This window comes from Vigna umbellata, unplaced genomic scaffold (assembly GCF_029865625.1).
Source record: "Vigna umbellata cultivar VRB3 unplaced genomic scaffold, Vumbellata_1.0 scaffold_846, whole genome shotgun sequence".
In the NCBI taxonomy this organism is placed as follows: domain Eukaryota; kingdom Viridiplantae; phylum Streptophyta; class Magnoliopsida; order Fabales; family Fabaceae; genus Vigna; species Vigna umbellata.
The window spans coordinates 1-26,688 of NW_028274611.1; the positions used below are offsets into that span (position 1 = coordinate 1).

A 26,688-nucleotide genomic window follows, 5' to 3' on the forward strand; every position below is an offset into this window, starting at 1 on the left:
TGAGAGTGCTCTTTGTGAGCCGGTTTCACTTAAGGAGGATGATCTTCATTGCGATCTCACCCCTGGACTGATACATTTGCTGCCTAAGTTTCATGGTTTTGCAGGAGAATGCCCACACAGACATTTGGAGGAGCTCCACATCATGTGCTCTTCAATGAAGCCTCCAGATGTCCCTCTTGATTACATTTTCTTGAGCGCATTTCCGCATTCATTACAAGGAGCAGCTAAGGATTGGAAAGACTCTCTTCCTCTGAGATCCGTTACCGATTGGGGATATCTTGAGCACCAGTTTCTGAGCAAATTTTCCCCTGTGCAATATGCTTACAGCAACGGTCTTGGATGGAATGACCCTACATTGGGATGGTATGATGCTCCACAGCATCAATATCAAGAACCACCATTCCAGAGTACTTTTATGCCTCCACCAGTCCAACAATACCAAAGTCAGCAATATGATGCTCCTGCCCAAATAACTCCTCAGCCTTCTACTTCTGAGCCTACATTGCAGGAGTTGTTGGAGCAGATGACCATGCAGAACCTTCAGTTTCGGCAAGAGAACATGCAGTTCCAGCAAGAAATAGGAGCTGCCATTCAGAGTATGACTGATCAGATAGGGCAGATGGCCACTCAACTCACTGAGGAACAGTCTCAAGATTCAGAGTTACCATTTCAGACTGTTCAGATTCCAGATGATGATGATAGTGGCATCAACATAGAAGATGGGGAGAAGAGTCATGAACTTACTATGGTGCCATCTACTTTCCCATCATCCTATGTCCCTACTCTTGCACCTGAGGAGAGTGATGAGTATTTTGAGGAGCAGGCAGGTATAAGCAGCAATTTTGAGCCAGGTAGACCATTTTCATCCTCCACCACTATTCCAATCTTTAGGGAAGTGGAGGTAAACATACCTCAAATTGATTATTCTGTTGATGATTGTGCGATGCATGATTATGATGTTGATAGGTGTGTTGATGATTATATTGTTGATGAGTCTGTTCTTAATTGTCCTTCTCTGCATGATGAGAACCACTTTTTGCTATCACATCCAAATGTTTATTCTCCATGCACTGAACATGAATCTGAGTCTGTTGTTGATATTGCTTTTGAATTTGAAATTGATTCATGTTCTGAGAGTATATCTGTTGTTCAGCCTGTTACACTGGGATTGGGTGTTATACCCCTGCATATCATTTTCTTTGGAAACACATCGCACTAACCATGTTGCAGGAGGTACACATGAATTTGATAGACAAACACCCACAGTGGAAAATAAAGGTGCTAACACTGACAAAAGCTTCAAGATCAATAGGCACCAGCTGAACCTGCTCATCAACAATCTTTGCTTCTTAAATCCAGCTGTGGATGATATCTCCCTGCTAGATCAAATCTGGAGGATGAAGCAGTTCGTCCTCAAAACCTTCTTGCTGGATACTGTGGTGGAAGACATCTCCCTGAAAGTCCAAAATTGGCAACTGCCACCATGATCAGGGGAGTTTTCTTTTTCTCTTCTCCCCCTTTCCCTACTTTTATTGCACTTGTCCATGATCTGTTGACTGTTCTGATTGTTTGATCTGCTGATTGTGACACATTGAGGACACTGTGTAGTTTAAGTGTGGTCTATTGGGGGAGATTCTGATTTTTCTTTGATAGTTTTTGTTTTCCGTGTTAATTTTTTTCTTTTCTAGGTAGTTTTTGTTTTGTTTTGTGTACAGTTTTACATGTTTCTCTTGATTTCTGGACTTTGTTTGGGTTGTAAATATGTCTTCCACTTCATTGATACTCTGATTGGTTGGAAATCCTTGCTTTTCTCTGCTTGGAAGATGATTATGATTTTTGAGAGTTGAATTGATTGTGACAGAATTACCCTGTGTGAGATTTGAGCCACTTTATGTTCTTTCTTGTGTGTGATATGTCTCTTGATTGCTTGCGCATATGCCTTGGCTTGACTCTTGTTGATAACTCTTGATTGATATGCATGTTTGGAAGTGATAAAGGCAGTTTTGTTTTTTAGCCTCTCTAGCCGAATAAGCTTACCCTGCTCTGATTCTTTGAAACCCTTTTTGAGCCTATACTTTCCTCATTTCTTTGTTTTGAAGCTCATACACTGGCCCTAAGTGAAAAACCATGATTACCTTAACCTTAGGGAATTTTGGAGCTTTGGAAGTGTTTTGGGAACAAGTGTGGTCTCCTTAGGGATTCTTATGAGTTGGCTAGTTGGTCCCTCTTCTTGTGTTGTTGTTGTAAATATATGTGTATCTTGTCTCTTGAAATTGTGTGCTGAATAGAGAAAAGAAAAGAGACAAGATGAAAAAAAAAAGAGAGCAGAAAAATAGTGAAAAAAAAATGTGAATAATTGTGAATAATGGAGTCAAGAAGAGGATGGAGTTAGAGGTTGTGGGTGTGTTTGAATGTGTTTACACTTGTTCCCCATTGCTCCTCTGTTCCTTATGGTTTGTAGCTTCTTATCCAGATATATCATGCCTTGTCCTTGGCCCCATTACAACCATGAAAAGACCTTTTGATTTAAACATGCGTATGTTCTTGAGTGTTGATATTAGAGGCTTGCCAAGTCTGTTTGTGATTGCTTTCTTGAGTGCATTGAGTGACATTGATTTACCTTAAACACTTGAGAGAAACACTGATTGTGTGCACCTGTGAGGCTCTGTTGCTTTTGATTCATCTCTTGAACTGATTGATAATTTTGCCATGCTTGGAAGTGCTTGGATGATTTCATGAGTATCTGATTTCCTTGATTTTGTGTTGGATATTGTCTACTTCCCTTCTTGGTCCAGATTCATTGAGAATTGTGTAATTTTGTTCTTGTCCTAGTTAGTGTTTGTTTTCTGTGTGCTGAGTTTGTGTCACTTCCCTAATGTCCTTTGAACTATTCCTTGATCTGCGTCTTGATTTTGCCCGGGAGTGCAAAAGACTAAGTGTGGTCTATTTTGATGAGTCAATATTTTCTCAATTTCACTTAGCTTATTGTACCGAATTTAATTAGGGAATTGTGCTTAAATGTCCAGTATTTTCCCATTTTTCTTAATTGTGTTTAATTTGATCGGAAATTCAAATTTTAATTAATTTGAATTATTTGAGCTAATTATTTGAATTGTTAATTGTAGGGAAATTGTTGGATAAATTTTGGAACATTTGGAGGTCAAAAGAAAGATGCCACATCAAATATATTTTAAAATAAAATGAAAGAGAGGTGTGGATTTAAATTGGGGGGTGCACATTGAGAAGCTGGATTCGTTTGGAGAGGTGCACACGGTGAGCAGCCACGCGTCCTAAAATGTTTCTTCATTTTAAAGCAGCCACATGCCATAGGTCACGGCCCACATAATGGAAAAGAGGTGCAGATTTTAATTCTCGGTGCTTTCCACTCTACACATAAACTTTTGACTTTTCAATTGGAGATGAGAAGCAACTCTCGGTGTGTGCTTATTGGAGGGGCCCTCATGGTTTTGCTACAAAATTAAAAGCACACGGCCTAGGGCCCATGAAGCAGCATAGGAGCAGGTGGTGTCACGGTTTGGGCCATTCAATTCTTCTAGAGAAGAGGCCTTCACACGTTCCAGCAGTAGGGGCTGTAGCTGGACAGCAAGCACACGGAACTGTAAGGGTGCACATCCAGCTTTCAAATGGAAAAGAATTCCACACGTTCACGGTGCATTCAGCAACTTGGAGAGATTCGGACCCACACTTGGCAGCACCCACGGTCCCATTTTGTTTGGCACGGTCCAGCAAATTTTGGAAAGGAATCCACGTCCAGCTTGGAGAGAATGGAGGGAAGCGGTCCAGAGTTGAATGGAGAGGTGCACCTAGCACATTAACGCCCAGCAGAGGCACGAGGAGAACACACAGCCGCCACAGTAGAAAGGAGTGTGACCTAACGGGGGAACAACTACCAGCTTCACGAGAGTTTTCCTTGGAGCAAATTTTTTTTCATATATTGTAGAAATGGAAGGTTACGGGTGACGGCCTGGACGGGTTTGATGTGCACACTTGGAAGCTCCAGCCGCCACTCTCTCTCATTTTATTTTCCAGCTGCCGTGGATGGCTCTTTGCTTTGCTTTTGAATGTTATTTTGAGGGCATTTTAATGCTTATGCTTGAACTGAGTTTTTTTTTACGTTGTCACAATGGATGAGAAATGAAGCACATTTACTTCTCCGTTTAGTATTCTTTTTGCAAGCACAAAGGGATGAATGAAACATCTTGGTTTTTATTCCAGTAGGGAAATCAGTTTTTCTTTTCTTTCTTTAGACAGTAGCAACACAAATGTTTTCTTCTTTCTTTTGGATAAGTGTGGATGATGAGCTGAGAGAGAAATGGAGCGGTGATAGAGAATGAACATACGGGAATGGTGACTCTCGGCTTGCTGGAAGAAAAGTGAAGCGTGACTCACTTTGCATGAAGAGATGGAACGGTGATTGACTTTAGGAGAGTATTTCTATTAGCTTAGCTGGAGTAGAGAATGAAAGGTGGACACTTGGAAAGAAGAGCACGGTGTAGTGTTTCTTTCGGTTTGGAGCACAAGCATGGGAGCGTCCTGGAATGAAGCGGTAATGAGTTTTTAATTTCTTTCTTAGAGAAAGAAGTGAAATGGTGACACGTTTAGGAAGCACGCAAGGGGGAGAGAGTGGTATGCGGTTGCTGTGAAGGTGGATGGTGTCTTTAATTTTATTCAGAGAATAAAAAGAGTGGATTAGGATAAAGTATAGGGTGATGGGACATTTGGCAGAAATTGTTGGAGGATGAAGAAGTGATTTAAATGTGGTAGGTAGGAGCTGGATGAGCACGGTCACGTGGAGCTCTCGGAGGGCAGATTCATTTTCTTTTTAGAAGCGCACAAGTGATTGATGATTTCACTTGGAGAAGTTGGCTGATTTCATTTTTATCTTTACTGTTCATGAATTTACTTTTAAGTGTTATGTGCGTGAATGATATGCGTTGGGGAATGTCTTCAATCAGCAATTTATTTCTTTACCTCAATAGTTGCATTTAATAGCTGAATTGCATTTGCTGAAGTGTCTACTGCATCCTAAGTGGTTAACGCCCTTTTTTCCAATTAAAGTTTAGTCTCGCTACATGTGCTCATGAATCGTGTTTTCATTCCAACTATTTTACTTTCGCTAAATTGTGCTTCTGTTGATGCGTTGAATTCAATAGTGTTAGATGAGTTTTCAGATTTTTCTAGTGCATTTAAATTAGTTCACACATCTTGCTTTAGGACCATTCAGTTTACTCTCTTTATTTAATTTAATGTTTTCAATTGTATTCGGTTGTGTTTAATTTTAATTTTAGCTTTAAGTTTTTCCGCAACAAAAAAAAAATCACAAACCCCCCCCACTATGTGTTTGACCTAAGACTCGAACCACATTTGGTCCTTGAGAGACGACCTAGGAGTCACTTCCTAGTCTATACTGCATTCTTATATGCACAACTTTTGTGGGAGGTGCGACCCTCACAACAGTATGTCCACGTGACACGGATACAATCGTCAATAAAGGTAACGAACCATTTGGCTCCGAAAATGGAATCTATGACAGAACCCCAAACATCAGAGTGAATTAAATCAAATGGCGAAATACTCTTTTTGTGACTAATAGGATAAGATGCACGATGATGTTTTTACAATTGATAAATATCACATTTAAAAGATTCAACAGACTCTCTGGTAAACAATTGGGGAAACAAGGACTTGATAAGACTAAATGAAGGATGCCCAAGCCTTTGATGATGTAACCATATTTGATATTTTTTGCCCACGTCTCCGATGTATCTTGTTGACTCATGATTTTTGTGTTGCTTTGGTCATTAAACACTAAAAAATACAACCCACTCTACTCCTTAGTAGTTAAAATTGTCTTCCCCGTGCCAAGGTCCTGAAAAACACAATAAGTTGGAAAAAATGTTACTGAACAATTTAAATCCTTTGTGATTTTTTGCACAGAGATAAGACTATTAGCTAATTGAGGAACATGTAAAACATCCTTTAATACAATAGATGAATTCAAAATTATATTCCCAAAGTTGCATATAGGTATACCCTGACCATTCACAACTGTAATAAGTTGTTCTTTATTTCTTTTACCATATGAGTTGAAGGACATACTGAAAGGTGTCATATGATCAGTTGCACCCGAATCAAGGATCCAAATACCTTGAGACACATGATCAACAATATTGAGGCAAATCTTACCTTTTATTGACAGAGTACATGATCCAAAGGGCTTACTTATTGATTCATCCATTGTTTTCAAAGGAATAATTTTTACTTCAGACATCCCGTAGAATGCAACCAGGAGTCTCCAAGACGATAACGGCGTATGAGTCACACCGAGAAAAAAGGAACAGAACTTAAAACTTAGATCTACTCAAATATAGGCCAAACAGGATTGTCACCAACCCTAAAAACAGACTCAGGAGGCTCCAGCAACTCTTCTGTGGCGGCAACGACGAGTGGGTCACACCGAGAATAAAAGAGCAAAACTTAAAATTCAGATCTACTCAAATACAGCCAAAAAGAGTCGTCACCGACCCTAGGAACGGACTCAGGGGGCTCCGGCGACCATGTTTGTGGAGGCGGCGGCGAGTGGGTCTCGTCGGAGGTGGGCGCGTGGGCTACACGCGGTGGCGGCTCCTCTCACGAAGCGACTTCAGGCGTTGTGATCGCCAGTGTTGGGCGCACTTTTCTGCCCCATTAACGACCCCAACAGGCAACGGCGATGGTCGGACAACAGCGGTGGTGGTCGGACAACGGCGGCGGTGCGACTTGTTGTAGCGGAATCGAGTCCCAAAATCAGGAGCTCTGACACCAAGTTGAAAATAAGACTTATTTTATTATTCTCAATTCATAAAAAATACATTTTCATACCCTCTATTTGTAATAATCTAGTTCTCCTAAATAGGAAAATGGGGAAACTAGGAAAACTAGAAAAAAATAAAATAAAATAAAAGATTATGTATTTATTTCCTCTAATTAAGAAGATTCTGAAGATATTATCTCAAATTACAACAGGAAACTTATATGGTTGGGCCATATTCCGTTTGATTTGCTGTAGTTAACCACTGCAATGTGCATCGACTACTGGTTTAAATTTGCAATGAAGCCAATTACATAAAAGACAAATGAGGACAATATAGAGACATCTAGAAATAGGTCACATGGCAGCTGAAATGATGAAAAAATAAGGAAAATCCCACAACCCAAAATAATTAACATACGGTTCAAGGACTATGTGTGTGAGACAAATATAGTAAAGGTCAAGCTGATGGTGGAGAGAAAAAGGATTGGGCAGAACCTTCCTCTCCCGTGTGGTTCATTCTTGTTTTCCTATGTTCATCTTTGTTGCTATGTAATATACTCATAGCAGTGTTTGTTTATTAAATTATATACAACATAAGCTAGTAACAAAGTGACATCATAAAATGCAGACCCACCTCAAATGGCATTTTAACAGCTGAAAATTTAGGCCAAAAGAAACAACATACTGAAAATCTAAGAATATCATTCTAAGTCTGCGATCAATAAAAGTAAGTTTTAAAGGGAGCTTTACCAGCAGGGTAAGTGACATCATTGATTTGTCAGAGATCATGAACAGCCACTAGCGCAAGGTTTTTCTTCACTAAATGATAATCAGGATATTTTCCAATTCACTAGGGACAAATCCAAAGCAAATACTTTTAACCCCCGCTCACTTCCAATAAAACTTCATCGATCATCAAGCATAAAATCTTAACTCAAATTCAAAGGGTGAATACACCCATGCTAATTTAGAGATATTCTAACTTTAGAGGAAGTTTTCCCTATAACATGCAGGGCATCATTATGTCACATTCGAAAATCTAGTGGATAATGGTCTTGTGATCTCATCAGCAATGACATGGCATACAATGTTTGATCATCAATGCATTTTATATTTGGGAAGGACTTGGCAGTATCCGCATATCTGCCAAAGGAAAAGGAAAATCTTATGAAAAGAAGCAACATAAAAAATTATAATAACAGAAATCAGAGTGAATAAGTAAAGGAAAAAGTCTACCAGTAAGTTAAGCGGTCTGATTTCTATATTACATAATAGGCAGATCCCAAGTATACAAAACTGTGGTTACAAAACTGTTTTGACAACAAAATAGTATTCAAAGCTTGCTATATGTTTCTAGTTGCCAACTGCATTCACCTTTTTTAATCATGTAAAGGCTCCTTGACAAGAAGATTCATTTTCTCATGAAGAAATTTGAGCACATCTTCTCTCCCTTCCTTTAAAAGCAACTGTCTCAACCTCCCAAACGTAATACGTGATGGTCGAATTCCCTTCTCTATCATCTCTTCAAGCACAACACAAGCTTTTGCGGCATCACCTTTTTCACACAGCCCCTTGACAAGGGCAGAAAAGGTGTGCATGCTTGGAACAAATTGTTTTGACTTCATAAACTTCCATATTTGCAGAGCCATTTCCAGATCATTTTTCTCACAAAACATTTTTATCATCATTGTGTAAGTATCAGCATCCGGTTCACATAACTTGATCATCCGGCGGAAAACTCTAAAAGCTCTATCAGTCTGTCCCTGACCAATCATACTGCTTATGATAACATTGCAGGTCCTTGAATTCGGCGCAACGCCATTGATCTCCATCTCCTGCAAGACCCTGCGCACATTTTTAAACTTATTTACTTTACAAAAGGCACCAATCAAGGCATTATAAACCACAACATCAGCCTTGATTCCCTTCCTCTCCATCTCCTGGAATGAATCAATAGCATCTTCAATTCGGTGCTCCACTCCATAAGTATGAACCAGGACACTATAAATGAAGGATGTAGGCCTGCAATTGCTCTCATCCATTTCCTTCACAACCTCAACTGCTTCATCGACCCTCCCTGCTTTGCAAAGAACATCAACCATTATACCATAAGTAACAACATCAGGATCACACCCAGCATGAACCATCTCTCCAAAAACCTCCCTTGCCCGGGGAAGATTGGGAGCTTTTCCCCACCCCTCCAGCAAAATGCTATAAGTTTTCGCGTCTGGTTCAAATCGACCCTTCATAGCATCAAAAATCTCCTGAGCCTTCCTCACATTGTTGGACTTGCACAAAGCACTTAACAAACCATTAAATGCAGCAAGATTTGGGACCACATCGTACTTATCCATGACATTAAAGGTGTAAACAGCCTCGTCGACCTTGTTAGCCCTAGCATACTTTCTCATCATGATGCAAAAAGTCTCCACATTTAGCATGCCCTTTTTCCTCATGGCATTAACAAGGTCCCACACGATCTGGTACTGTCTAATCTTAGCCAGAGATTCAATCATCAAGTGATATGCCCTTATGCTGTGCGAGTACCCTCTCTGCTTCTCTGCCCACTCAAAGAACCGAAATGCTGACATGCCCGCATTCTCAAATCGTTTGAGAACATCTTCAACTAAATCAGGGGAAACTTTAACTCCAGTTTGATTAAGAGCAGTGTCAAGTGCCAGTGTGGGACACGTCATCATAACCTTGCTCACTCTCTCGCTCGCTTCTCCAACCTCCTGAATCGCCTCATTTGTGCTGTGCATTTTTGCAAACAATACCCATTTGGATAATATATTTTTTCTATGGGAACAAAGCTTAATCATTGCGCGGACAAAGCAAGACTTGCAAATTATTCACCTGAAGCAAGCTCCACAATGGAGAGTCTGCAAACCCTAACGGGATATGACGATTGCTCAAGTCTAAAGTGGCGATTGCCGAAAAATTACTGGTATTTCTGTGAAACGAGTTTCAGGTCGCCATGGTTTGATGGTGGCTGATAGTGGTGAAGCCGTCGTTGTGTTCGGAAATCTCTCGAATTGGAGTGGTGAATGGATGTTGTTCACAAACACAACTTAGTCAGCAAAACCATTTTTACAACTCCATACTAAATGCAAGAATGGATTTTTGTTTTCTTAAAGTTTACAATATTCTATATAAATTGGAAAATGATATTTGAACAACCACTTTTGACAACATTTAGACACGTCACACGTGTCTAAATTTGAGTGGTCCAGTTGGAAAAATTAAATGAAAATGAAATATGACGTGGAAAGGGAGTGGTCAGGGTTTGCAGGTCCGCGTTTCAAATTTGAAATTGATTTTGGAACAATTTAAGAGAGAGAAGCGCGAAGGTTCAGAGATAGAGAGTGTAACCTAGAGAGGCCGAACAACTTGGAGAAAGGGAGTTGGAGAGAGAGACGTCCGACGGAGTGCTTGCCGGAGTGTCGCCGGACAACGTTGAAGGCTGTCTGGGAGCTATCGAACCCCTCCAGGCGATTCCGATTCACGGTCGCCACAGGTTCGACGTTGGCGAAGGAAGGGAAGACGCCATCGTCTTTCGTCCGGTCCGGCCCAGCGAACTAGGGGCGCGTTGAAGGTCTCGCGTCGTCCCAGCTGCTTCCGTCCCTGTCCCGGAGTGCCGACGGAGTGCCGTCGGAGCATCGCCGGAGTGTCGCCGGAGTGTGGACTGTTCGGTGGACCAAAAAGAGGGGTTTTCCGGGTTGTCAGTCCCACCCACACCTTTATCTTCGTCTGTGTTCCAACCGCCGCACCTCGTGCTGAGTGAAGGTTCGTTTTTTTTTTTATTTCAGTGGAATGTGTTACCAATAAGGAGTATTGGTAAATCTTGAAGAAATTTGTTTTGATGATGTTACAAGAAGTTTTAGTTGCAGAAGATATTAGAATTAGTTAAAAGCAATTTGTAGAAATTAAATGTAGTAGGAAATTCTTGTAAACCTTGTAAACTTACATTTTTAACTACAATAATCGATTATGATGAAGCAATAATCGATTATCACAAGTCATACTTGAATAATCGATTATCACTTCATATAATCGATTATCACATTTTTGAAAACCTATAACGGACTTGAATAATCGATTATCACTTACAATAATCGATTATTCATGGCAGTTGGGAGCTGACCTTTGGCATTCAGTGTACTTGGCTATATATTTTGTTTTGGAGAAATTAGAACGTTAACGTTGTTTTTGAACTGAGAAAGCTTAGAACACTGTGTGTCAGAGGAACGTTCTCAGAAAGCTTTTTGTTCATTGTTCCCTTGCTTGGTCTTGTGAAAGGAGAGGCTCGCGTATCGTGTGTCGATAGTCGGAGCAGACTCTCTTCAAGTTAGCAAGGTGCTCTGCCTGGTCTTGTGAAAGGAGAAGCTTGTGAATCGTTGGTCGATTGCTGAAGTGGTTCTCTTCAAGTTGGTAGAGTAGTTCTATTCATTTTTATTGTTCATTATCTTGTAATCTGTTAAACAATTTTTAGTGAAAAAGGTTAATCACTATTTATAGTGATTAACGACTGGACGTAGAATCTTTTGATTCGAACCAGGATAAAAATTCTGTGTTGTTCTTCTTATTCCCTATACTTATTTTATTGTACGTACATCAACGGTTTGGAAATTTGTCTCTAAGAAAATTAAATTTCTAAAACTGACCATCTTATTAAGAGTTTGACTGAACACGCTTTCCGCTTTATAAGTTATTCCGCTGTGCAAAATTCTATAACGGTACCGATTGTTCCAACAATTGGTATCAGAGCTTGCTTTGATATTTTTTCAAATTTTTTTTCGAAAATGGCCGGTCATCAAACTCAAGTATATGCCGAGGGTGCTTCAATCAACAGACCACCACTCTTTACTGGTGATAACTATGCATTCTGGAAAGTCAGAATGGAAATTTTTATGGGGTCTGTTGACAGAGGCATCTGGGAAGCTGTACTAAATGGTCCCTATATTCCAAAAAGAACTATTGATGGTGTAGAAGTAGAAAAACCATACTTTAACTGGACTCCAGAGGAAAATAGAAGAGCTCAATTTGATATTAAGGCTCGCAACATTATTTCATCTGCTGTTGTACTTGATGAGTTTTATAGAATTTCAGTTTGTAAGACAACACAAGAAATGTGGGAGGTTCTCAGAGTCACACATGAAGGAACAGAGGACGTGAAACGTGCAAGGAAGAACACTCTCATTCAGGAGTATGAGATGTTCAGAATGCAACCTGGAGAAACAATTTCTGATGTCCAAAAGCGGTTCATTCACATAGTGAATCACTTGACAGGGTTGGGTAAGACTTTTGATACTGATGAATTAAATGTAAAAATTTTGAAATCATTGGACAGGTCTTGGCAACCAAAGGTGACTGCCATCTCTAAGTCTCAAAATCTTACTCAAATGTCTATGCCAATCTTGTTTGGGAAACTCCGTGAGCATGAACTTGAGTTGAGAAGATTGACGGCTGAAGAAGATCAAGGCAAAAGAAAGACACTAGCCTTCAAGTTCGAGATCTCCAAAGGAAAGAACTCTAAAAGGATTGAAGATGATGACTCCGATGATGATGAAGAAAACATGAGTCTTATGATTAAGAAGTTTGCAAAATTTATGAAAGCCAAGGGAAAAGACAAATACCGTGAAGAAAGGAAAGAAAATCATGGATCTTCTTCAAGCATTAAATGTTATGGATGTGGAGAAAGAGGTCATGTGAAGACTGACTGTCCTAAAAATAAGAAAAGTGAAGAAAAGAAAGAAAGAAAGTTTCCAAAGAAGAAGAAAGCTTACATAGCTTGGGAAGAGAATGCTTCTAGTTCTTCAAGCTCAAGCGTTTCAGATGAAGAAGCAAATTTGTGCTTAATGGCAGACCTAGAAGATGCAGGAAGCCAAGTAAGTGATTCTAGCTTAGAGTCAAGTAATGAGTTTGCTTACAAAAGGCATTTCTTGATTTGTTAAATGAATCTGAAAAACTTGATGTTGCTCATAAAAAGCTAAAGAAAGAGCATAATGAATTGAAATTGAGGTATGAAAAAGTACTAGATGACGAAGTTGTTTTAAGAAACAAAGTTAGTAATTTGGAAACTAAATTATCTGAATCTGATACTATTGTACAACCTATTGAATGTCTATCATGTAAAAGTCATCTGTTTGATATAGATATTCTTGAGAATTTACTTGCAAAGGCAACTAAGTCTAAGTCATATGCCAAAACAAACCTTGAGAAAAGCAATGCAAGAAGTGGAAACACGCATCTACACAAAAAATCTAAAGTGATAAGAACTCGTAGAATTTGGGTAGAAAAAGGAACTTTTGTGAAAAATAAAGTGTATGAGGCTTGTTGTTTTTACTGCATGAAACTTGGTCACACCTCAAACAAATGCAGCATCAAACATTTTGGTGTTCCAAATGGTAAATATGCATGGGTTAAAACTGTAAAATGATGTATGTTTGCATAAACTAACCCCAAGGACCCATAATAAGATTGGGGACCTAAAGTCTTGCTCAAATTTGTTTTGTAGGAACTTATTAAGTCAAAGAAGTCACTGTGGTATCTTGACAGTGGTTGTTCAAGACACATGACCGGTGACAAGAAAAAGTTTATTTCTTTTGAGAAGAAGAAGCAAGGCTTTGTGACTTATGGAGATAACAACAAAGGTAGAATCATTGGAAATGGAGACATTGGAGGAGGAAACACATTGACTATAAAGGACGTATTATGTGTTGAAGGTCTCAAACACAATCTCCTAAGCATAAGTCAATTATGTGACAAGGGTCTCAAGGTAACTTTTGAACGTGATAGATGCAACGTATATTTTAAAGATTATACTGAAATTGCTTTGCAAGGTGTTAGGCATAATAACATTTACTTGATTGATATTGAAAATGCATCTAGTCATAATATAACATGTTTAGTTGCTAAAGAGGAAAACCCTTGGCTATGGCATAAAAGAGCTGCACATATACATATGCAACATTTGAATAAATTGATTTCAAAAAATCTTGTGATTGGTTTGCCAAATTTAAAATTTGAGAAAAATAAACTTTGCTCTGCATGTCAAAAGGGAAAGCAAACCAAATCCTCATTCTCATCGAAAACTATGATTTCAACATCAAAACCTTTAGAACTTCTGCATATGGACTTGTTTGGTCCATCTAGAATTAAAAGTTTTGGTGGAAACTACTATGCTCTTGTGATTGTTGATGATTACACTAGATTTACTTGGACATTCTTCTTAACCCTTAAAAATGAAGCTTTTAAAGCATTCAAATCGTTTGCAAAACGTGTTCAAAATGAAAAGGAATTGAAAATCAAAACCTTGAGAAGTGATCACGGTGGTGAGTTTGAAAATGAATCTTTTGAAAAGTTTTGTGAAAAACATGGAATTGCTCATAATTTCTCTGCTCCAAGAACTCCCCAACAAAATGGTGTTATTGAAAGGAAAAATAGGTCATTAGAAGAACTAGCTAGGACTCTTTTAAATGAATCAAATGTGCCAAAATACTTTTGGGCTGATGCAGTTAGTACTGCTTGTTACGTGTTGAACAGAATGCTAATTAAGCCTATTCTTAAGCTAACTCCCTATGAACTGTTTAACGGTAGAAAACCAAATGTATCTCACTTGAAAATCTTTGGATGTAAATGTTTTGTTTTGAATAATGGTAAAGATAATTTAGGCAAATTTGATGCTAAATCTGATGAGGCAATCTTCTTAGGATATTCTTTAACTAGCAAAGCATATAGGGTGTTTAATAGAAGAACCTTGACAATTGAAGAATCAATGCATGTTGTCTTTGATGAAATTGTGGACCTTGAGGTGAACCCTCTTGAGTCAAATAAATCAATTGCAGGTGATGAGGATTATTTGAGGGAAGCTCTTGAAGAGATGTATCTAAATGAAAACTATCCACCAGAAACTCAAAATGAACATCAAGTAGTTGATCCTAAAAGCTATCAACAACCAAGAGGACTTTCTCTGGACAACATCATCGGAGATATATTAAAAGGGGTAACTCCTAGACACAATCTTAATAATTTCTGCTTAACAGTAGCTTTTGTGTCTCAGGTAGAACCTAAGAACATAAAGGAAGCTCTTCAAGATGATAAATGGTGTGTTGCTATGCAAGAAGAACTTAATCAATTTGAAAGGAATGATGTTTGGCAACTCATTCCTAGACAAGATGATTTTCAAGTCATTGGAACAAAGTGGGTGTTTAGAAACAAGCTTGATGAAGATGGAAACATCACAAAGAACAAAGCCAGGTTAGTTGCAAAGGGCTACTGTCAAGAGGAAGGTATCGACTATGATGAAACTTACGCTCCAGTAGCCAGGTTAGAAGCAATTAGATTATTACTTGCTTATGCCTCTTTGATGAAGTTTAAATTGTACCAAATGGATGTGAAAAGCGCATTTTTGAATGGTTTTATTAAAGAAGAGGTATATGTTAGTCAACCTCCTGGTTTTGAGGATTTTAAATATCCTAATCATGTTTATAAGTTAAAAAAGGCCTTGTATGGTCTTAAACAGGCACCTAGATCTTGGTATGAAAGACTTAGTACCTTCTTGATTGAAAATGATTTCTCTAGAGGAAAGGTTGATTCCACCCTATTTATTAAGAAAGTAGGAAAACATATCTTGATTGTTCAAGTATACGTAGATGACATTATTTTTGGGTCTACAAATAATTCATTATGTGAGGGATTTGCACAAATCATGCAAGGTGAATTTGAGATGTCTATGATGGGTGAGCTTACCTTCTTCTTAGGGCTGCAAATAAAGCAAATAGATGGGGGGACTTTTGTCTCTCAAACTAAATATTGTAGAGAAGTACTTAAGAAGTTTGGTATGGATACTTGTAGAGAAGCCAACACACCTATGGCAACGTCTTGCTATTTAGATAAGGATGAATCTGGTGAAGGGGTAAATGAAACCATGTTTAGAGGAATGATAGGATCCTTACTGTATCTAACTGCTAGTAGACCAGACATTATGCAAAGTGTATGTGTGTGTGCTAGGTACCAAGCTAATCCTAAAGAATCTCATCTAATTGCTGTCAAAAGGATTTTGAAATACCTTAAAGGAACCACTTCTTTTGGACTCTGGTATCCATCTGATGCTTCACTTAGTTTAATAGGTTATTCTGATGCAGACTATGGTGGCTGTAAAATTGATAGGAAAAGTACTAGTGGCACTTGTCATTTTCTGGGTTGTTCTTTAGTGTCTTGGCATTCAAAGAAACAAGCTTGTGTAGCTTTATCTACTACTGAAGCTGAATACATTGCTGCTGGCAATTGTTGTGCCCAAATCTTATGGATGAAACAACAACTGGAGGATTTTGATATCTTCCTTGATCACATTCCTTTGAAATGTGATAATACTAGTGCTATCAACCTAACTAAGAACCCCATAATGCACTCAAGAACTAAGCACATTGAAATTAGACATCATTTCTTGAGAGATCACATTCAAAAGGGAGATTGCCAAATTGAATACATTGACACGATACATCAATTAGCTGATATCTTTACTAAAGCCCTGCCTAAAGATAGATTCTATGAGCTTAGAAGAGAGTTAGGGGTATTAGACATGTCTTAGACTCCACATTTATGGTTCTTTGCAAATTTTCATAAGATCAGCGTTAATAATCGATTATCATCAGGTCATAATCGATTATTACAAACCTGGGATACATCCTCTACACTAAGATAATCGATTATCTTACCCCATAATCGATTATGAATCTTCAAACTCATCCCTGGAAAATCATGAGCAAATAATCGATTATCTTCATACATAATCGATTATCGCACAATTTCTGGAAAGTGACCAACGAGCAGATAATCGATTATCACTTACGATAATCGATTATCACGCAAACAGTTTCGAAAATAAAGCCGTTGGAGCCTCCCATAACGGCTCCAAACGGCTATAAACGGCTAGTTTTTCCCTTCTTCTTATAAATAGGCCCCTCTAATCGATTATTGGCCATCTCTTTGCTCCCAGAAACTGCTGAAATCAAAATCTTGAGCTTCAAATCTCTCCAATTTTACTCAATCTCTCAAACATCACTCCCTCAACCTTTCTCCATGGCAGATTCAAGGAGACATCGCCGCAGAGCTGTTGGAGCATCTTCTTCCTCTCAACCACGTCCGACAACGATTGATGGATGGATTTCAGATCAAGAAAGACATGCGGACTATGTTTCTTCCTGGCAAGAGAGAAGAATCATGGCAGTAAAGTATATTCGCCTTGATTTTTTCCGTTTCTATGGATTTCAATTTCCAGAGTTTTTTAATGATCAAGGACTCTCAAATCTGGTGGAGCAAAAAGGTTGCATTTATCCCGATCTTATCAGAGTGTTCTATTTCAACATGAGATATCGAGATGGGATTATTTCCACTAAAGTCAAGGGTGTCCGCATAATTTTAGATGATGATGTGTGGACCAACGTTGCCCAACTACCCATCTGGGATGATGCTGTCAAAGTTCATCTCGGACTCCAAGATTTCGATCGATTATTGACCTTCCAATCCTTCCTACGTCACCCTGAACAACAGACTAATCGAAGGCAATTGCTTGTTGGAGGTTTCAAGGTTGAAGAAAGGATGATTCACTACTTACTTGTCTGGATCCTATGTCCTAGAGCAACCAATCATGCTCAATGCTCTGAACAGGATCTACTTCTTCTGTATGGGATCCTAAATCACATACACATCGATTGACCTGCTCTCATTGCTGACACTATGGTAAAAGCTAAGAAATCCCCTTCCTATCACCTTCCTTATGCTCTTCTTATTTCTAGAATCTTGGAGTACAAAGGTGTCAATGTTGAAGGAGAACTTGTCCAAGCCACTCAAGTTGTTGGCTCGAAAATTGGCGATACTACCTTTCGTCAGATGGGATTCATTACTAGAGGCAGAGTCCTTATTCACAAAGATGATGATCATCCTGATGTCGATGAAGATGATGACATGGACACTCATATGGCTGACCCAGTAAGTGTTGCTGCTCCATCTGATGCTGGACCATCCAACATACCCTCTTCTTCCTCAACTTCTATGGAAGAACATTTTGCAAGGTTATCTAAACAATTGGAGGATATGAGTCTTGCACAAAAGACTCACTTTGAGGAGATTTATGATTGGCAACGATCTGTTGAAGAGTACATGGTTGATCAATTTCTTGATCTTGATGTTCGCCTTTCTAACATCGAGCATCATCTCAACATTCAACCTCCCGAGAGATCTCCTAGTCCTGAGTTTTAGATATAGGTTCTCTGTAAGACTGTTTTGTTGTTTACTTGCCATTTCATCTATGTTATAATTCAGTCTGTTATGTGTCTTCTTCCAATGTAATCTTTATTTTCATAAATAAAATGATCTCTTGATTATATGCATCCTTTGATTAATTAAGGGGGAGATCATATTTAGGGGGAGCCTTTAACATCTGATCTTTTTGCTTCTGATCAAAAAGGGGGAGAAGTATAAATTATTACAGGTATTGCTAACCTTGTTGTTGTTTGTTAGCTTGTATGTTTTGCAGGTAAGCCAAATTTGCTTTTAAAATTGAATTTTTGATCATCATCAAAAAGGGGGAGATTGTTACCAATAAGGAGTATTGGTAAATCTTGAAGAAATTTGTTTTGATGATGTTACAAGAAGTTTTAGTTGCAGAAGATATTAGAATTAGTTAAAAGCAATTTGTAGAAATTAAATGTAGTAGGAAATTCTTGTAAACCTTGTAAACTTACATTTTTAACTACAATAATCGATTATGATGAAGCAATAATCGATTATCACAAGTCATACTTGAATAATCGATTATCACTTCATATAATCGATTATCACATTTTTGAAAACCTATAACGGACTTGAATAATCGATTATCACTTACAATAATCGATTATTCATGGCAGTTGGGAGCTGACCTTTGGCATTCAGTGTACTTGGCTATATATTTTGTTTTGGAGAAATTAGAATGTTAACGTTGTTTTTGAACTGAGAAAGCTTAGAACACTGTGTGTCAGAGGAACGTTCTCAGAAAGCTTTTTGTTCATTGTTCCCTTGCTTGGTCTTGTGAAAGGAGAGGCTCGCGTATCGTGTGTCGATAGTCGGAGCAGACTCTCTTCAAGTTAGCAAGGTGCTCTGCCTGGTCTTGTGAAAGGAGAAGCTTGTGAATCGTTGGTCGATTGCTGAAGTGGTTCTCTTCAAGTTGGTAGAGTAGTTCTATTCATTTTTATTGTTCATTATCTTGTAATCTGTTAAACAATTTTTAGTGAAAAAGGTTAATCACTATTTATAGTGATTAACGACTGGACGTAGAATCTTTTGATTCGAACCAGGATAAAAATTCTGTGTTGTTCTTCTTATTCCCTATACTTATTTTATTGTACGTACATCAACGATTTGGAAATTTGTCTCTAAGAAAATTAAATTTCTAAAACTGACCATCTTATTAAGAGTTTGACTGAACACGCTTTCCGCTTTATAAGTTATTCCGCTGTGCAAAATTCTATAACGGTACCGATTGTTCCAACAGAATGAAGGTTTCATACATGCATGATGTTGTTTGTGGATGGTTTTGCTTATGTATGAAATGTCTCCCAAGTGGATTTTGTTGTGTTACTGATTTGTATACTTGTTGTTTGCTTAATCTTACATTGTTGTTGTAATTTTTTTCGATTGATAGTCATGGACCGCGTTGGCCTTGCTGTGAAAAAAAACAAGCCACCTCAAAATGAGAGTGGTGAACCTAGTTGGCCTTGCTGTGAAAAAACTTGAACCCAATTACCCAGTTCATTCGACTTTGGTACGAGTTATGTTGGTGAACCCAGGGTCCTAGAAAATGTATTTTTATGTGACACGAATTTGTTAAAAAAATGTTAAGAAATTGTTCCCAGATTACTTAGAAGTAGCTGAAACGAGGGAAAACAAACAAGGCACCCCAAAATAAGAGTGGTGGACTTAGTTGGCCTTGGTGTGCAAAAATTGGAACCCAGGTACCCACATATTCTGCCTAAGGTACCAGTTATGTTCCTGTTCCATGAGTGTTAGAAAATGTATTTTTATGTGGCACGAATTTGTTAAAAAATTGTTAAGAAATTGTTCCCAGATAACGTAGAAGTAGATCAAATGAGGGAAAATAAAGAAGGCACCCCAAAATTAGTGTGGTGGTCGTTGTTGGCCTCGGTGTGCTAAAACTTGAACCCAGGTACCCAGTTAATTTGCCTTAGGTACCAGTTTTGTTCCTGTACCACGAGTCTTACAAAATGTATTTTTATGTGGCACGAATGATATGAATTAATAAATTAGTATTATTTTTTTGTTCTCTTTTTGGTTGTCTTTTAACAAATGCTGACAATGTTTGTTATCATTTCCATTTTGTTCTTTTACTTGATTGTGTTGGTGTAATGTAATTTAACTTTTTGTGTTGGTGTAGTGTCATGGAGGAACTTGGTGAACAAAGTAAAGGACGTGATAGAAGGAAGAAGGTACGCAGGATTGTATTTGACTTCCATAGATTTGTTGTTTGACTGTTTGCACTGGACTCTTTAGGGCACAAAAGAAAAGAACGACAAAAGATTGACAATGTCATTGTATGTATAGTAATTGATGTTTACTTTGTAATTACAAATTTATAAGGGAAGTATGTTGTTTCCAAGCACATAATCTTGCATTGCTTTTTGGACATTTGTTGAATTGTTCGGAAGACAAGAAACCATCATTTGAGGGACAACAGTTGCATACTCCAATCCAACCAAACAAGTATGTTTGTAATGTTGATTTTTGTAAATATAATATTTTCTTGTATAAATGATATGTTAAATATGATACTTGCGTTGTTGGACTTGTGTTGTTGTAGATTTGATTGTGGAGTAATTGTTTTGAAAATTATGGAGTTGTGGGATGGCATTGACAAATATGAAAGAAACACAATGCCCAGTTACACAACTGTTAGCTGTCAAAATTTCTATGTTGTGCATCTTTCATACAAATGTTGCATTGGATTCATGTTTTGTGCATTATTGTCTTTACAGGAAGAACTACAACAATTTAGGGAGCAATATGTTTGTCAATGGATTTTGGATGTGGACAACATGCAGAGGAATCAAGTGTTGGAAGATTTAGGCCTTTTGTAGAATGTTGGGGATTATTGATGAAAGAATAGTTGTTGTTACATTTCATATTTATGTATTGGTTGCACATCCAATCTGATTTCAGAAATTGTTGACAAATATATTTGGTAGTTAAAATTCAGTTTGTTGTACTTAATTGACTTTCATGTGCAAAACGTTTTATCCAAGTACCTACTTGGCCTGTCTGTGCAAAGAGTTATACCAAAGTACCCACTTATTTAGCCTTTGGTACCAGTTCTGGTCCTACACCTGGAGCGTTACCAATTGAGGTTGGATTGGGACGAATTTGTTAATAAATTGACAAATAATTGTTTCGAAATTAATCACAAAGACAACGAATGAGGGAGAACACATTAGGCACCCCTGAATGAGTGTGGTGTACCAAGTTCGCATTTGTGTGGAAAAAGTTTAACCTAAGTACCCACTTATTTAGCCTGTGTATCAACACCCAATTTCGTCCGGAATGACAAATAGATTTATTTATTTTCATCATGAGTGTAAAATAAAAAAAATAAAAAAAGGGGGGGGGGGGGCGTCCACTGATCCGGACGAGCGTCCTCGCTGGACAAGGGTCCATTTCTGCTTGAAGGACGAGCGTCAACTCCTGTTCGCTGGACGAGCGTGCTCTTTTGCGTCCAGAGGGCGAGCGTTCGTTCTCCTGGCGATGAGCGTTTCTGCATAGACGTTCGGCTTTTCGGACTCTACCGCTCGTCCCGGTTACTCTCTATCATCTACTGCTCGTCCTGATCATTCCTATTCTCCATATCTTTATGTCGTTCGTCCTGCACACTATACAACCGTTCGGCTCCTCCCACTACACGACCGTTCGTTCACTTTCTATCTTTCGTGACCGTTCGTCCTCTACACTGTAATGCTCAGACAAATTTAAAAACAAATTTAAAAACGCAGCCTCCACTACTTTTGGACGCTCGGGCAATACGGGATCTGCTACCGAACGCTGTATGACGAACGACCATACACAAACCTCTGATCCAGGTCGAACGCTTAAGAGTTACCGAGCGTTAAAATCACTAGCATGTCAAAATGCCAAAACCGAACGCTCGCCACCTAAAAACAAATATGATCAAACATTAAACCGGATACCACTGGGACGAACGTTTTGCACCCTGGCCGAAAGATCACAACACATGACCGATCGGTATCACATCAGCACCTAACCGAACAGTATCAAATCAAAGCCTGACCGAACGGTACCAGATTAACACCTATTATATACTGTTTGGAAGTACGCCCATCAAGATCGAAAGTTCAACTGAGAGTAAGCATACCGAACGAGCGTTCACATAATGTGACTGAACGCTATTTTGCTGAGCATTGTTTGCTGATCAAACCATACTGGACCGAACGCTCAAAACCGAACGCTGAAGAGAAACATCATGGAGACCGAGCGTTGAAATGAGAATTCACCAAGACCGAACGTTCAAATGAAGACCGAACGTTCACTAAAACACTATGATCGAACGGTTGAAGCTGAGAATTGTCGAACGTCGTAAAGGAATGAATGGACGAACGGTCGAATAAGGCAAAGGACCAACGGTCGAGGACGAACGCTCTTTTTTTTATTGTTATGTTTTAATTTTATTTTTATTTTATTTTTTTATTTTTATTTTACACTCATGAATAAAACAAATCTATTAGTCAATCCGGACAAAATTGGGTGTTGACAAGTATCAGTTTAAATAGATTTAAAATATCCTATCTTAAATTGTTTAAAAATTGGATTTGATACAGTGCTGCTTCAACTTTCTATACCTGAAAATATAAAATTAATATTAGAGAACGTTCCAAGCTGGATGCAGTGCTGCTTCAATCTCTCATTCCAAGCTCTCCAAAGACGTTCCAAGCGAAACCATTTGCAGCTGGATGTGTACGTACGCATTGGCTAGTGAACGTGCGCCTCCAAGTTGGCAGCTGGATGCAGTCCTCCTATCTCCAAAAGCAACGTTCCAAAGACCAAGAGCCAAAGGTGAGAGAGTCCGTTTGAGAAGTATATGGCAGCTGGATGTGTACTGAGGTGTGGGTTGGGTGCAGTTCTCCTCTCTCAAGGCAACGTTCTCCAAGAAACAAAAACAATATGAGAGAGTTCTCCCGTCCCCATCTGCATGCTGAATGTCGTCCCCCTTTCTTCCAGAGCCCCTGGAAAAAAGATGAGAACCTAGAGTTGTTGTTGGAGAATCTCCCTGCTCCTGGCCGTCCACCTTCTCTTGTTCTCCACCTCTCTTACAAAAATAATTTCTCCACTCCTCTTTTCAGAGAATTCCTGAACCAAAGTGGCAGCAAGCGTGCAACTATTCTTTCTGCATTTCTGGAGGTGGCAGTTATCAGTCCCCGAGAGTGAATGAGTGCAGCCTCTTTCTTTTCTATTTTCTTCCTCCGGACCATGCTGGATGTGTTTGTTATTCTCTTGGGGCGTCAGTGTGCAGGCCATGCGTCTTCCAGTTGAACCAAAGAAAATAATATCTCCCACGCTTCTTGTATGCTCTGCTGCCTCCAACGTGTAGTGTGCTTCTTGTTCGAAAATGGAATGCACCGTGTCCAACTCTACATCACGTGTACACCACTTCTTGCTTTCTTCTGTTTTCTCTTCGGCTGGAGTGCTACATTCCCTTCTTCCGTGGGCCTCATTGCCTTGGTGCGGGATGTGTGATCTTGTGTTGGACCGTGGCTTCACTAAGCTGGACAAGCATCAGCTGTTTGGACCGAGTGCACCCTCCCAGCTCAAGTGAATTAGTAGCTGCTTCCTTAAATTGCCAAAGCCCAATTGTCCAATGTGAACCGTGGCAGCTGCGTGTGTTTCTTTCCAGTCTGCTACAGTTTGAATGTAATAATGCACTTTTGTTTCTCCAACAATTCGAATAAAATGTGAATCAGTGTGCTACAGTTCTACACTTTTAATGATTCCATGTGATAACCCATGTGTCATGTCCATAGTATCAATCACCACACATTTAATTCATCCAACAAATACTATTAACAAACCACCTCCATCGTACATAAACAACATTCCACCGTCATCTAACAAGTCATATTTTTACAGCTTACAAACAACATATCATACATAACCAAAATCATCCACAAACAACATCATACATAGATTAAAGCTTCATTCCACTGAAATAAAACAAACGAACCTTCAGTGAACACAACGTGTGCCGGTTGGAACACACAAGAAGAAAAATGTGTGGGTGGGACTAACAACCCCGAAAACCCCTCTTTTTCGTCCACCGTACAGTCGCCACTCCGGCGGCACTCCGGCGGTGAATGCAAAGGTCCGGCACAGGGAGGGAAGCAGGTGGGACGAAGCGAGACTCAGAACGCGCACCTAGTTCGCTGGGCCGGAGGGAAGACGACGCCGTCTTCGGTTCGTTCGCCAACGTCGGAGCTGCGGCGACCGTGAATCGGAACCGGCTGGAGGGCTTGAGGACCTCCGACGGCCTTCAACGTTGTCCGGCGACACTCCGGCAAGCAATCCGTCGGACCTCTCGCTCGAACTCCCTTTCTCCAACTCTCTCGGGCTCTCTCTCTAGGTCACAGCCTCCCTCTGAATGTTCGCGCCGCTTCTCTCTGTACAATGTTGGAAATGAATTTCAAATTTCAAACGCAACTTCTAACCCCTGGCCGGCCCTTGCCACGTCAGATTTGAACAACTTTTTCATTAAAAACGTGGACCGCTCACATTTAGACACGTGTCCCGTGTCTAAATGTTGTCAAATGAAGTTGTTCAAGTATCATTTTCCAAAAAAATAGAACCTTTGAGTCAAAAACGTTTACCCTAACCCCCAATTTCCCTCTTTCTCTGTTTGCACTGCTTCGTTTTGAGCAGAGAGATGAACCCTTTAACACTGGTGAAGCGCACTCAGAATATCAACGCCAGAGAAGCTGCACTCGGAATTGGCGAACAAGCTTCGTGGCACGCCAAGTACAAAGATTCCGCTTACGTATTCGTCGGTGGCATTCCCTTCGATCTCACCGAGGGTGACCTGCTCGCCGTTTTTGCTCAGTATTTCGCTTCCCTTTTCCATTTCAATTCATCAACTCTTTTTATTTTCTTTTTCTTTTAAATCTGAATGATATTTTTTTTATTACTCAGATATGGGGAGGTTGTTGATCTTAATCTCGTTAGAGACAAGGGCACCGGAAAATCAAAGGGTTTTGCGTTTCTTGCGTATGAGGATCAAAGGAGCACAAATCTTGCTGTGGGTAATTTAAATGGGGCTCAGATTATGGGTAGAATTATTAGGGTGGACCATGTTGACAAGTACAAGAAGAAAGAGGAAGAAGACGAGGAGACAGAGCGGTAGAAGAGGGAGGCACGGGGCGTTTGTCGTGCGTTTCAAAGGGGTGATTGTATTCGTGGAGCTAGCTGCAAGTTTTCTCATGATGAGCAAGTAAGATAACTGTTTTATGACAATGTTTGAGAAATGCTGCAAGTTTTCTGATGATGAACAAGTAAGATAACTGTTGTATGATGATGTTAGAATAATGCTGCAAGTTTTCTCATGATGAGCAAGTAAGATAACTGTTATATGATAATGTCAGAGTAATTTGTTTTTCTTTTTCTTTTTATGCTATGTTTTAGATATGTGGATGATAGCTCTATTAACTCAGTGAAAACTTGGAGTTAAGGTCTATATTTTGTAAATTAAATTTTAGTATTCGTATGCAGTGCCTTTTGACTTATTGGAATTAGATTTTTATTGGTCTATGACACTTTGATATTGTTGGTTACCGTTAAGTTTCACTTGCGTGTTTATTCATTAGGAGCAGGTTGTGTTCAAGGGGTTGAGGATTTTGAATGTCTTGCAACGGATACTTAGGTCTATGGTTAGGAGCTTTACGGTAAAGGGTTTTGGCGTTGATATCAAATGTCTTGTATAGGAAGCATGATAGTTCTCCCGATCTCAAAGTTAAGAAGGATGCATTTGATTTGGCCATTAGTTGTTACTTATCATATTGCCAATCAGATTTGGATTGCTTTGGTTTTGGAAGCATGAAAATTGACACTGTAAAATTCTCTCAACAGAAATATCATATGATAATTGACAAACATTCCTTGGTTCTAGCCTAAAATATGTACAAACCCATGACGAAAAAATATGACAGAAGCATAACAGAACCAGTGTTTATACAATTTAGCAAAATTCAAATGATTTATTTTTAGAAAAAAAAGTGATGCATTCCTAAAAGGCTTCCTGATAGATCTCTTTCTACATCTTTAATTGTTTGTAGAAGTTTCCAATGAAGGCCTCAGCTTTGGCAAATAACTCTTGCTCATTATCTGTTTTAATCTCCTCATCTATTTGTTCATTTCACCGAGAGATGAAAGTAAAGGGTTGAATTTTTATGCTTGATTATTGCTTTATATGTTTGGTTTCATATATAACTTGTACTGATACCATACTAGTGAGCTAAAAAGGAAGTCTGGGACGATAATTGTTGTTATAGAATTGAATGATTAGAAGATAATGTAAACAAATTTCACAAAGATTGCAGTTGGAGAACATGTTTTCGTAGATTCATATTTCACTCAGTAAAGTAAGAATTGAATTCACTCCAACAATCATATTAGTTCATTGCATAACATGGTGCGAGCAACTTTTCAGTATCAAGATAAACTTTCATTTGAGTATCATTCATATTTTCCTTATCATGAAGCAGCAAGGTATTACCACATTTCCTCGTAAAGTCTCTTAAGAACTCAAAGGAAAAAAAAAACCACAC

At 39.0% G+C, this 26,688-nt stretch overlaps 1 protein-coding gene, 1 long non-coding RNA gene and 1 pseudogene across 4 annotated transcripts; 2 read left to right on the top strand and 1 right to left on the bottom strand.

Annotated features, from left to right (window-relative positions):
• Positions 1 to 7,164: 7,164 nt before the first annotated feature.
• LOC148190513 (pentatricopeptide repeat-containing protein At1g77360, mitochondrial pseudogene) lies at positions 7,165 to 9,867 on the bottom strand (annotated as a pseudogene).
• Positions 9,868 to 10,464: 597 nt separating this feature from the next.
• LOC148190514 (uncharacterized) lies at positions 10,465 to 20,764 on the top strand. Its single transcript, XR_015783201.1, has 3 exons — positions 10,465 to 10,600; positions 20,250 to 20,575; positions 20,673 to 20,764. It is a non-coding gene; the product is annotated as an uncharacterized LOC148190514 (long non-coding RNA).
• Positions 20,765 to 24,706: 3,942 nt separating this feature from the next.
• LOC148190515 (zinc finger CCCH domain-containing protein 25-like) lies at positions 24,707 to 26,016 on the top strand. Of its 3 annotated transcripts, none has more exons than XR_015783198.1 (3): positions 24,707 to 24,967; positions 25,058 to 25,355; positions 25,729 to 26,016. XR_015783198.1 is itself a non-coding variant. In XM_088102846.1 (2 exons), the coding sequence occupies exons 1-2, from the start codon at positions 24,795 to 24,797 to the stop codon at positions 25,266 to 25,268; spliced, it is 384 nt and encodes a 127-aa protein (XP_087958972.1). In that variant the 5' UTR covers positions 24,707 to 24,794; the 3' UTR covers positions 25,269 to 25,656. The 3 variants fall into 3 exon arrangements, 1 of the variants encoding a protein (XP_087958972.1); XR_015783199.1 differs by having other exon boundaries at positions 25,735 to 26,016; XM_088102846.1 differs by lacking the exon at positions 25,729 to 26,016 and having other exon boundaries at positions 25,058 to 25,656.
• Positions 26,017 to 26,688: the final 672 nt, after the last annotated feature.